Source organism: Drosophila ananassae, assembly GCF_017639315.1.
Source record: "Drosophila ananassae strain 14024-0371.13 chromosome Y unlocalized genomic scaffold, ASM1763931v2 tig00000090, whole genome shotgun sequence".
NCBI classification, from domain to species: Eukaryota; Metazoa; Arthropoda; class Insecta; order Diptera; family Drosophilidae; genus Drosophila; species Drosophila ananassae.
This window is the reverse complement of record NW_025319054.1, coordinates 217,557-230,053: the sequence shown is the minus strand read 5'-3', so window position 1 is coordinate 230,053 and position 12,497 is coordinate 217,557. Positions and strand designations below refer to the sequence as shown.

The 12,497-nt window shown below is 51.3% G+C and overlaps 2 protein-coding genes across 2 annotated transcripts; both read left to right on the top strand.

Moving 5' to 3' along the window:
- The first annotated feature begins 3,953 nt into the window (after positions 1–3,953).
- LOC123258163 lies at positions 3,954–6,671 on the top strand. Its single transcript, XM_044718040.1, has 3 exons — positions 3,954–4,829; positions 5,160–6,007; positions 6,209–6,671. The coding sequence occupies exons 1-3, from the start codon at positions 3,954–3,956 to the stop codon at positions 6,669–6,671; spliced, it is 2,187 nt and encodes a 728-aa protein (XP_044573975.1).
- A 16-nt stretch (positions 6,672–6,687) lies between these two features.
- Positions 6,688–9,945, top strand: LOC123258162. The gene is made up of 5 exons (XM_044718039.1): positions 6,688–7,263; positions 7,542–7,748; positions 7,831–8,403; positions 8,837–9,775; positions 9,835–9,945. The coding sequence occupies exons 1-5, from the start codon at positions 6,688–6,690 to the stop codon at positions 9,943–9,945; spliced, it is 2,406 nt and encodes an 801-aa protein (XP_044573974.1).
- Positions 9,946–12,497: the final 2,552 nt, after the last annotated feature.

Genomic DNA, 12,497 nt, shown 5'->3' with positions numbered 1-12,497 from the left:
CTTCTGTCTCGATAGTCGAACGTGGTGTCCGTCAAGGACGCATACCCGTTGCCACAAATTAACGGTATCCGCGGTCGGCAGCCCAAAGCCGTGACAATTTTGCTGCAGTTTCAGCGCCCTTGACGGGTTTGTTGAAAACAAAGACGAATTTGAGGAACTGAAGTCAAGATTATGTTCAACTCCAGTTCTTAGAAGTCCAGATTTTAACAAGCCTCTTTATACCTTGTGACGCAAGCAAAAGCGGAGTAGTAGGCGTTTTGGTCCAAAAGATAGAAGAAGCAGACGAGTACCTTATGTGTCTAAAAAGCAAAATGAAGCACAGTGCAACAGAACAAGAGTGTCTTGCGGAATTAATAAGTGTTAACACTTACTTAGAACCCTTGCCTAGAAGGCCATGACTTTAACAGCGGAACCGATCCCGCATCGCTCAAGTGGTTAATGAGTCGAACGGATTTGCATTCCTGTTAAGCGAGATGGGCCCTCAAGTTTCAGGCGTTTAGGTTCACGATTGAGCATCGTAACGGGTCGCAGAATGCCGTACCTGATGCACGTTCAAAGGTTAATGAGGATGAATTGGCAACCGTAGATGCCTGTCATTGGTTGTTAGTAGATACCACCTCAGAACATTTTAGAAGTCCCGAGTATACGTGTCTGATAGTCAGGTGGTACATCTGCCTTGTTAAGTTGGCTTGATGTTTTGCAGCATAGGGAAGTAGCATTCAATAGAGAAAACTGAGGATCTCCAAGGAAAATTTGTCGGACGCTATCATGCAAAAAATGTGCGCCAGCATGTTTCTTGGCGGGGGATGTTGAAACGGCTAGGTTTGAAAAGAAGGGATTTACGAGTACGCCATCTAACGGGGGACAGTTACCCATAGAGAGTAAAAATTGGTATACCAACTATCAATAGCATGTCGTATCCATAGCTGCAGGATAAATAAATTCTGCAATATATTTTACAATTTCTGTAAAGCTTTACTAAACAAGCTGAACCTGCAATAGATACGTTTTTAACATAGAAAAAGTTTTAGACAGCCATGACTTTTTGAAAATACAATATGAGATTAAAAACTCAAATTTGATTGACGAAAATATTGTTTAACCACCTATAATAAATTTAATTAAATTATTTCGAGTTTTCCCTTATTTCCAAAATTAAAACATGGTATTATTTATTGATCTCAATAGGAAAATAAAAATCTTCCATAGGAAAATGTTAGGGAAAAAATCATAGAAGAATAAAAATTAATGTAGAAAATCGGAGATTTCAATTTTGGATGAGTATTTAAAAAATATGGTAACTGCTAGATGCCCTTTTTTATAATTTTAGTTAGTACACATTAAAACTACAATGGTATGTACTTGGTAGAATCAGTATTGGTAGGAAAATCTAGTATTTTGAAGATATCCGATTCTTTGCCCTTTGAAGTACGGGCCTACTGATCTCGGTAATGTTAATGCCGCCAGGGCACAGGGCGGTAAGATTTAGATTAAGATTCTGAATTGTAAGGCTAACGCAGCCAGCGGCCAGAAGGCACAGGGCCGCCATTTTGGAGCGCTAGGGCAGCGCCATATTTGGACCTGAGATGCAGCATTTCCCGAGGAGGAGTTCCCGGCTAAACGGAGGGGAAGCCACCCCTACAACAACGCGAGCGGATCGCTGGTGAACATAACCACGGCGGCGGCCACTTCTCGCCCAGCCACTACGGTGACTACAGTAGCGTCCCAACCTAGGAGTGCTGCTGTCACAACTGCGCCTTCAGAGCCGGAGATGGGCCAGCCACTCACGTCGTACGTATTGGAAAGGATTACGGCGTTGGAGAACGAGCTGAAGAAGGTTAAAGCCTTGAACAGTGTGAGCACCGCCAATAGCACGCCAATCGCAGTTGGCCCAAGCGCAAATGGCGCCAACAGTGGAGCGTCGGGGCGGCCGCCATCTTGGTGCGGACCGCCATTAGCCACATCAAACGGTAAGGCCCCAACAAACGGGGGTCGAGCTTGTCCCACGTGGCGGTGTCGGTGCGAGCAGTGCGGCCTGCGCACCGCCAACTTGGAGTGGACCGCCATTGCTAATGACCATCAATCATGGCATGGATTCGTGCTATCGGACGGGAGCATCCACAACATGGCAACTGCATCGCCATTTGTTGGATCCTAAGCCTCGATGACGCCGAATGGAGCCCCTGAAGCGAATGGGCCTAGAAGGCTCCCGGACTTGCCTGTATTTGGAGGGCAGCCCGAGGAGTGGCCCATCTTCCATTGTGCTTTTGTGGAGACGACCCAAGCGTACAACTGCACGGACCTGGAGAACAACCAGAGGTTGTTGAAGGCGCTGAAGGATGAAGCACGCTAGACAGAAGGCGGAGCAGCATTTGGGGAACCCCACACTCATGGAGGAGCTTGTGGCAAAGCTTCCAACGAGCACGCGAGTGGATTGGGCCAGGCACGCTGCATCGATCGTGCCCTTTCCCACTGTAGCGCACTTCAGCGCGTGACTACAGGAGTACGCAAACATCGTGTGTACGATTTTGGATTGCGAGGGAAAGGAGCCGAGGCGTCGAACGGCTGCGAGCAGCGGGATGATCGGCATGGAGGTTGTCCAATTTGTGGAGGGCAACATGCTACGACGAGCTGCAGGGAGTTCATCGGAGCTTCGCCACCGGGCAGGTGGAGCATGGTGAAGAGGCATCGGCTCTACTTCACGGAGTGGTCATTCGTCCAGATCCTGCTATGTGCATGGCGAGTGCCAGACCAACGGATGCCGCAGATTGCATCACCGTCTGCTACATGGAGCGGACGAAGAGCGCAGATGGCCGGAGCAGCGAGGTGGCTTCAGGCGACACAACGGAGGAAACCAGCAGTCACCAGTTTCCAGACGCAGCCCCGACAGGAGGTGAGGACAGGAGCCAGCAGTCGGCTGTTCCCAGAAACAGCCTGGAGAGAAGGGCCCCGCAGCCAGCGGAGCCCCCCGTGCAGAGGAATCTAAGCATCGACGCCGAAGGAGGCCGACTTTTGTTCCGTATACTGCCAGTAACGCTGTACGGAGCTGGTGGACACGTACGCGCTCTTGGATGAAGGATCCTCCGTTACGATGATCGACGACGAGCTACGGAGGGATCTGGGAGTGCAAGGCGAACAGCGACAGCTGAACATCCAATGGTTTGGAGGAAGTGGCAGCAGGGACCCCACCAACTTAGTGAGCCTGGAGATAAGTGGAGCTGGGAAGCCCACTCGCCACCCGTTGAGGAACGTGTACGCCGTATCGAGCTTGAGTCTGCCGATGCAGACGTTATGTCGACGAGATGTCCAGGGCGTGCTTAAGGATTTGCGACTGCCGATGAAGCCCTACTGCAACGGGGTGCCGAAGTTGCTCATCGGACTGGACCTTGGACATTTGGGATTGCCACTTAGGACGAGGCGGTTCGCCAGAGAGGGACCGTATGCGGCCGCAACCGAGCTTGGATGGGTTGAGTTTGGGCCGGTAAGTGGACAATCAACTACGCCGTCACCGAGGTCCTGCCTTCTAGCCGTGTCAATGGATGATACGATGGAAAAGATGGTGGAGGACTACTTCCAGATGGAAAGCTTTGGTGGGAAGGTTGCGCCACCAGTTGCTGCCAGCGACGACGCGCGAGCACAAATGATCCTCGAAGACACCACGGTGAAAGTGGGGCGTCGCTACCAGACGGGATTGCTCTAGAAGAACGACCGCGCTGTGCTGACACGGAGCTACGAGATGGCGCACAGACGGCTGATCAACCTCGAGAAAAGTTGAAGCGCAACGGGCAATTGGCCCTGGAATTCGATCGGATCATCAAGGATTACATGTCCAAAAGGATATGCAAGGAAGCTGCAATCGGATGAGGTCGCGGTGAAGAGCGACAAGTTATGGTGCTTGCCACATTTTGGTGTCGAGAACCCGAATAAGTCCGGTAAGGTCCGGCTTGTGTTTGATGCTGCAGCCAAGGTTGGAGGAACCTCGTCAAATTCGGCGCTACAAGCCCTTGCCAGCCGTGCTCTTCCACTTCAGGGAAGGAGCAGTCGGAGTCTGCGGGGACATCAAGGAGATGTTCCACCAGGTGCTGATCCGACCCGAGGATCGATGTTCCCAACGATTCCTTTGGAGAGATGGTAACGACGATCGAGACCCGGATGTGTACGAGATGAACGTAATGACGTTTGGAGCAGCCTGCTCGCCGAGCACTGCGCATTTCGTGAAGACGGTGAATGCCCTGAAGTTTCGGGATTCAGATCCGAGGACGGTCAAGGCCATCATCGACCACCATTACGTCGATGACTACGTGGACAGTTTCGCTCTGGAGAGCGAAGTTATTGCGGTATCTACCCGAGTAAAGGAGATACATGCGGAATTATGCCAGTTTTTATCCAGCTCACCCATCGTGAAAGTGGCGTTGGGACCACCTGGACAGGTCAAGAGTGTCGGATGGGGTGAGGCCGAGCAGAAGATCCTTGGAATGCGTTGGCAGGTAGCAACGGATGACTTCAGATTCAACGTGGAGTATCATCGAGTGCCAAAAAGCGTTTTAAGTGGAGATCGAGTCCCTACAAAGAGGGAGTATTTGAGCCTGCTGATGTCGACTTTCGACCCATTGGGGTTCCTTTGCTGCCTGAAGATTACAGCAAAGCTGTTGCTGCGGGAGATCTGGAAGCAGAAGATCCAGTGGGACGAACCACTGCCGGAGGAGAAAGCAGAGCCTTTGCTTCCTGACGCAGAGAGATGGACGCCGTGGGACAGTTCCGATGTCCTCGCCACTATTTTGGGCTTGGAGCAGTTCGAACCATTGAGTTGCATGTGTTCGTGGATGCAAGTCAATCTGCATTCGCGGCGGTGGCCTATTGGAGGGCCACGTACTAGGATGGCAACGTGCTGGTTAGCTTCGTGTGCGCAAAGTCGAAGTGTGCGTCAATGAGATCGATGCCTATCCCACGGCTGGGGCTGCAGGCAGCGGTCCTTGGAACCAGAATGATGAACACTGTCAAGGAGGAGCACAGTGTGGACATCTGAAGTCCTCAAAGCTTTCCCAGTGGAGATGGGTGCCTACAGCTGACAACGCAGCGGATGATGCGACGCGGTCGCAGAGCAAGGCAGACCTTAGCCGTGAATCCCGGTGGCTAAGCGGTCCCGTATTTTGAGGCAGCCAGCAAGCGGCTGGCCATCGCCTGAGGAGGGAACCGAGCATGTTCCGGATGCACCTGATGAGGAGGAGATGCCCAGTGAGTTTGCATTGGTGGCATCGAATGAATTTGTCAGCCCATTCCAGAGATTCTCGAGCTTCTGTCGCCTGGTGAGGACCACAGCCTGGGTCCTGAGGTTTGCGCGGCGGTGCCGCAAACAGAGAAGCGAGCTCGAGGAATATGGACTCACTGCAACGGAGTGTGAGGCCGCGGAGAACCTGTTAGTCAGGCAGGCCCTACTGGAATCGTTTCCCGACGAGATGAGGTCGGCGGAACGCGGGAAGGACGTCGCCAGCTCGAGCGAGATTCGAGGTCTGACACCTTACGTGGACGAAAATGGACTTCTGCGAGTCTATGGTAGAGATGATGCCGAACTGTTCATTCCGTACAGTGCGAGGAGGCCAGTGATACTGTCACACAGGCATAGTCTTACGGAGATGGTAGTAAGACACTTCCACGACCAGATGAAGCATCAAAACGTGGATGCGACGATTGCTCAGATTCGGACGAGATTCTGGGTCAAGAAGATGAGACGATTGCTGAAGGAGGTCATCTCGTCGTGCAACGAGTGCAAGTTGCAACGAACGCGGCCGATGCCGCCAATAATGGGACCCCTTCCAGTGGATCGCTTGAAAGCGGGAGGATGGCCATTCAAGTATACTGGACTGGACTACTTTGGGCGACTGCTGGTGACTGTTGCCCGTCATAGAAAGAAGCGTTGGGTCGCCCTGTTCACGTGCTTGACGACGAGGGCGATTCAGCTGCGAAAGCTGGCGCATGACCTGTCAACGGATTCCTGCATAATAGCTGCGTAGCCTGCACGCTGCATCGATCGTGCCCTTTCCCACTGTAGCGCACTTCAGCGCGTGACTACAGGAGTACGCAAACATCGTGTGTACGATTTTGGATTGCGAGGGAAAGGAGCCGAGGCGTCGAGTTCTACACGCGAGCGTCGACCAGAACGGCTGCGAGCAGCGGGATGATCGGCATGGAGGTTGTCCAATTTGTGGAGGGCAACATGCTACGACGAGCTGCAGGGAGTTCATCGGAGCTTCGCCACCGGGCAGGTGGAGCATGGTGAAGAGGCATCGGCTCTACTTCACGGAGTGGTCATTCGTCCAGATCCTGCTATGTGCATGGCGAGTGCCAGACCAACGGATGCCGCAGATTGCATCACCGTCTGCTACATGGAGCGGACGAAGAGCGCAGATGGCCGGAGCAGCGAGGTGGCTTCAGGCGACACAACGGAGGAAACCAGCAGTCACCAGTTTCCAGACGCAGCCCCGACAGGAGGTGAGGACAGGAGCCAGCAGTCGGCTGTTCCCAGGAACAGCCTGGAGAGAAGGGCCCCGCAGCCAGCGGAGCCGCCCGTGCAGAGGAATCTAAGCATCGACGCCGAAGGAGGCCGACTTTTGTTCCGTATACTGCCAGTAACGCTGTACGGAGCTGGTGGACACGTACGCGCTCTTGGATGAAGGATCCTCCATTACGATGATCGACGACGAGCTACGGAGGGATCTGGGAGTGCAAGGCGAACAGCGACAGCTGAACATCCAATGGTTTGGAGGAAGTGGCAGCAGGGACCCCACCAACTTAGTGAGCCTGGAGATAAGTGGAGCTGGGAAGCCCACTCGCCACCCGTTGAGGAACGTGTACGCCGTATCGAGCTTGAGTCTGCCGATGCAGACGTTATGTCGACGAGATGTCCAGGGCGTGCTTAAGGATTCGCGACTGCCGATGAAGCCCTACTGCAACGGGGTGCCGAAGTTGCTCATCGGACTGGACCATGGACATTTGGGATTGCCACTTAGGACGAGGCGGTTCGCCAGAGAGGGACCGTATGCGGCCGCAACCGAGCTTGGATGGGTTGAGTTTGGGCCGGTAAGTGGACAATCAACTACGCCGTCACCGAGGTCCTGTCTTCTAGCCGTGTCAATGGATGATACGATGGAAAAGATGGTGGAGGACTACTTTGAGATGGAAAGCTTTGGTGTGAAGCTTGCGCCACCAGTTGCTGCCAGCGACGACGCGCGAGCCCAAATGATCCTCGAAGACACCACGGTGAAAGTGGGGCGTCGCTACCAGACGGGATTGCTCTAAAAGAACGACCGCGCTGTGCTGACACGGAGCTACGAGATGGCGCACAGACGGCTGATCAACGTCGAGAAAAGTTGAAGCGCAACGGGCAGTTGGCGCTGGAATTCGATCGGATCATCAAGGATTACATGTCCAAAAGGATATGCAAGGAAGCTGCAGCCGGATGAGGTCGCGGTGAAGAGCGACACATTTTGGTGTCGAGAACCCGAATAAGTCCGGTAAGATCCGGCTTGTGTTTGATGCTGCAGCCAAGGTTGGAGGAACCTCGTCAAATTCGGCGCTACAAGCCCTTGCCAGCCGTGCTCTTCCACTTTAGGGAAGGAGCAGTCGAAGTCTGCGGGGACATCAAGGAGATGTTCCACCAGGTGCTGATCCGACCCGAGGATCGATGTTCCCAACGATTCCTTTGGAGAGATGGTAACGACGATCGAGACCTGGATGTGTACGAGATGAACGTAATGACGTTTGGAGCAGCCTGCTCGCCGAGCACTGCGCATTTCGTGAAGACGGTGAATGCCCTGAAGTTTCGGGATTCAGATCCGAGTCAAGGCCATTATCGACCACCATTACGTCGATGACTACGTGGACAGTTTCGCTCTGGAGAGCGAAGTTATTGCGGTATCTACCCGAGTAAAGGAGATACATGCGGAATTATGCCAGTTTTTATCCAGCTCACCCATCGTGAAAGTGGCGTTGGGACCACCTGGACAGGTCAAGAGTGTCGGATGGGGTGAGGCCGAGCAGAAGATCCTTGGAATGCGTTGGCAGGTAGCAACGGATGACTTCAGATTCAACGTGGAGTATCATCGAGTGCCAAAAAGCGTTCTAAGTGGAGATCGAGTCCCTACAAAGAGGGAGTATTTGAGCCTGCTGATGTCGACTTTCGACCCATTGGGGTTCCTTTGCTGCCTGAAGATTACAGCAAAGCTGTTGCTGCGGGAGATTTGGAAGCAGAAGATCCAGTGGGACGAACCACTGCCGGAGGAGAAAGCAGAGCCTTTGCTTCCTGACGCAGAGAGATGGACGCCGTGGGACAGTTCCGATGTCCTCGCCACTATTTTGGGCTTGGAGCAGTTCGAACCATTGAGTTGCATGTGTTCGTGGATGCAAGTCAATCTGCATTCGCGGCGGTGGCCTATTGGGGGGCCACGTACGAGGATGGCAACGTGCTGGTTAGCTTCGTGTGCGCAAAGTCGAAGTGTGCGCCAATGAGATCGATGTCTATCCCGCGGATGGGGCTGCAGGCAGCGGTCCTTGGAACCAGAATGATGAACACTGTCAAGGAGGAGCACAGTGTGGACATCAGTGAGACGGTGTTATGGACGGACTCAAGAACGGTGCTGAAATGGATCGGCAGCACCCACTGCCGATAGAAGCAGTTTGTTGGCAACCGAGTGGCGGAGATTCTGAAGTCCTCAAAGCTTTCCCAGTGGAGATGGGTGCCTACAGCTGACAACGCAGCGGATGATGCGACGCGGTCGCAGAGCAAGGCAGACCTTAGCCGTGAATCCCGGTGGCTAAGCGGTCCCGTATTTTGAGGCAGCCAGCAAGCGGCTGGCCATCGCCTGAGAAGGGAACCGAGCATGTTCCGGTTGCACCTGATGAGGAGGAGATGCCCAGTGAGTTTGCATTGGTGGCATCGAATGAATTTGTCAGCCCATTCCAGAGATTCTCGAGCTTCTGTCGCCTGGTGAGGACCACAGCCTGGGTCCTGAGGTTTGCGCGGCGGTGCCGCAAACAGAGAAGCGAGCTCGAGGAATATGGACTCACTGCAACGGAGTGTGAGGCCGCGGAGAACCTGTTAGTCAGGCAGGCCCTACTGGAATCGTTTCCCGACGAGATGAGGTCGGCGAAACGCGGGAAGGACGTCGCCACCTCGAGCGAGATTCGAGGTCTGACACCTTACGTGGACGAAAATGGACTTCTGCGAGTCTATGGTAGAGTTGATGCCGAGCTGTTCATGCCGTACAGTGCGAGGAGGCCAGTGATACTGTCACACAGGCATAGTCTTACGGAGATGGTAGTAAGACACTTCCACGACCAGATGAAGCATCAAAACGTGGATGCGACGATTGCTCAGATTCGGACGAGATTCTGGGTCAAGAAGATGAGACGATTGCTGAAGGAGGTCATCTCGTCGTGCAACGAGTGCAAGTTGCAACGGACGCGGCCGATGCCGCCAATAATGGGACCCCTTCCAGTGGATCGCTTGAAAGCGGGAGGATGGCCATTCAAGTATACTGGACTGGACTACTTTGGGCGACTGCTGGTGACTGTTGCCCGTCACAGAAAGAAGCGTTGGGTCGCCCTGTTCACGTGCTTGACGACGAGGGCGATTCAGCTGCGAAAGCTGGCGCATGACCTGTCAACGGATTCCTGCATAATAGCGATCAGGAACTTCGTCTGCCGTAGAGGACCAATACGAAAACGCGATTGGAGGCCAGACGATTTGGAGATGTTTTCGAGACGGAGAGGATACAGAGTGAGTTATCCAGCAGGAGTATTAAATGGGTGTTTAATTGCCCATCCAACCCGTCTGAGGGTGGAGTATGGGAGCGGATGGTGCAGTGCGTCAAGCGTGTGCTGCGCCATACCCTGAAGGAAGTCGCGCCGAGGGACCTTGTGTTGGAGAGTCTCCTGATGGAAGCGTAGAACATAGTCAACTCGCGTCCGCTCACCTACTTGCCGATGGATGCGGACCAAGAGGCGCCGTTGACGCCAAACGACCTGCTCAAGGGAGCAGCTAACCTGCCGGATACGCCTGGATTGGATGCGGAGCTGCCCAAGCACGCTGAGAGTCTGCGCTTTCTACGCGAAAGCAGTGGAGGATTGCCCGCATGCTGCGAGACCGTTTTGGGAGGAGGTGGGTCATGGAGTAGCGGCCTACGCTTGTGCGCCACAGAAGGGGTGCCGGAGAACGGAGCCCATCCGCCAGGGCGACATGCTCTTCGTCTGCGATCCTGCCTTGCCCAGACGAGAGTGGCGCAAGGGTATCGTGGAGGAGGTCTACAGCGGAGCTGATGGAGTCGTCAGACGCGCCACTATGCGCGTGAACGATAATGGCCTATCTCGGACAATGTTGCGGTCCGTCTCGAAACTTGCAGTTTTGGATTTGAGTGAAGCGGTTCTTCACGGGGTCGGGGATGTCGACGGTCAAACATTGTAATCAATATACATTACAATTTGAACAATTTCTTCTCTTAGGTGTACCGCGGAACAGTAGCGTAGATAGGGGGGGGATCAGGGGGATCAATCCCCCCCCTTGGGTCTGAGAATTATAAGATAATATAATCTCAAAATTGAAAAAGAAACACATTTTTACGCGATGACTGTGCAGTACAGCATTATTAATATTATTATCGCAGATTGCGGATTATTATCGCAGTGTAAAATAAAACTTACAAAAAAAACAGGATATTATTCTGAGTCATATCCCCCCCATATCAAAAAGCTATCTACGCCACTACCGCGGAAACTGTGGGTGATAGAACCTATGTTTGTTCTGGACTTTGGTTCAGGGGAGCTTAAAGATTTTTTGCTGTTGGCTTGTGTTATTAATCTGTTAACCTACACCGGCGCCGTTGAAAGCCACCATCCGCCTTCAACCAGCTGGCAGCCTCGACAGCTTGGGGACTGCTCTCTTAAACAAAGCTCCAGTGCTATTCCTCACGATGGCGAAAAAGCATGAATTTTAAAGTGTTATTGGCTTCACGGTGCTATCGGATGCAGTAACTTCAGGCGAGTTTGAAAACCACTAACTCAATTAAAACCCAGCGTTTTGAAAAATTTTCCTTTAGTAAGGAAAGTTTTGAGTTACTTCAGGCCGTAAGACACACTGGGTATTAGTGTGGAGTAGCAAAAACATAATTTCTTGCAGGCGATGACCTATAACCTAGGGATTCGTATTCTTTTAAAAACGACAAATACATTTTCTGGAAATTTGTCTGTCTGACTTGGAATCGGCCTGAAGGCAGTATTCTAGTAGTCTTTCGATAATGTTCCTCAAACAACATCTTTGCTGACAAAATCTTTTTAGAAGATGGAATTTGTTCCAACGACCTGAATTTTTTCAGACTACAGGATAAAGGCCGGCTAATGAGGAGTTGAGGAATTTTAAACAAAGAGAGGCTGATTTAAAAAACTCAAACCTTTGCAATACAGCAAGTCGAGCGAACGGACTTGGCCAAATTAAGGTCTTGAGCGTTATAATAACTGCAAGCTGGTTTGGTGTTGGCAGAGGAGCAAGCCAATGAACTTCTATTAAGTTGCTTTCTAAACCCCGTTTTCTCCTGTTTTGGTTTGCCAATCTTATCAGCGGACATGTGCGGGACTACTTTACATTTTTTCGAAATCGGACCACAGCGGCAATTTCTGGCCTGGTCACTGGATCCACTCTATTCAAAAGCAAATGTATAATCATTGAGTTTGCAATTTTAGTATCATCTCGTATAGATAATAATGATCCATAAATCGATGACACAATGTTGATGACCCCTCAACGACGACTCAGATGGCTGGGAAATTTCGGGAGTCTGAAAAATTGAACTTATTGGTTCGTAAAGATGAGACATTCGTTATCATAGACTCTTTTTAAAGTAGCCACAGCTTTGTCATAATTACTCTCGGTGACCTGGAATGCCTTAATAGTACTAATTAGGGTAGTACTACTACCAGAAAGGCAAGAATTTAAATGATTAAATTTTTCGATAACAGGAATGTTCACATCTTTGTCTCGAAAAGACTTAAAAAATTTTTGAACTCCCAATAATTTTCACTGAATTTTGGTAATGTCAAATTGGGAGTTTGGCATGGAAAGTCGAGCTCGAGGTGGGCCTGTAGAAATTGCTGTTGCTGGGCGGGAGTCCTCAGCTGTATTGAAGGCATTACATAAGGACAGGGTTATGTCCTTGTTATTGCTAATTCTTCCAACTCTGCTCTATATTCATCCATTTCACATGATTGCTCGATCTGGTCTTGATACTCATTGCTTTAGAAATTGTCTCATCTAAAACCTGAAGTCTGCACTCTAGCTCGGTGTTTTCTAGAGAAAGTGATTCAAACGTTCCTCTAAACGGCGAATGCTTTTTACTTTAACATTTAATCTTTTTCAATCTAAAAAGAAACAAAAGTTTAAATATTCCTCCTATTTTTTTTTTTTAATACTTTTATCTTTTATTTGTTGGATCTTCTCTTATTAAGAGACT

Excerpts from the sequence above, each read along its gene's own strand:
- LOC123258163 (XM_044718040.1), top strand. The coding sequence starts at position 3,954 with ATGCTGCAGCCAAGGTTGGAGGAACCTCGTCAAATTCGGCGCTACAAG. Across the intron at positions 4,830-5,159 it reads GCATGTGTTCGTGGATGCAA|CCAGCAAGCGGCTGGCCATC; the intron begins GTCAATCTGCAT and ends ATTTTGAGGCAG. Across the intron at positions 6,008-6,208 it reads GATTCCTGCATAATAGCTGC|GGCAACATGCTACGACGAGC; the intron begins GTAGCCTGCACG and ends CAATTTGTGGAG.
- LOC123258162 (XM_044718039.1), top strand. The coding sequence starts at position 6,688 with ATGATCGACGACGAGCTACGGAGGGATCTGGGAGTGCAAGGCGAACAG. Across the intron at positions 7,264-7,541 it reads TCGAAGACACCACGGTGAAA|CCAAGGTTGGAGGAACCTCG; the intron begins GTGGGGCGTCGC and ends TTGATGCTGCAG. Across the intron at positions 9,776-9,834 it reads CGAGACGGAGAGGATACAGA|GGTGGAGTATGGGAGCGGAT; the intron begins GTGAGTTATCCA and ends AACCCGTCTGAG.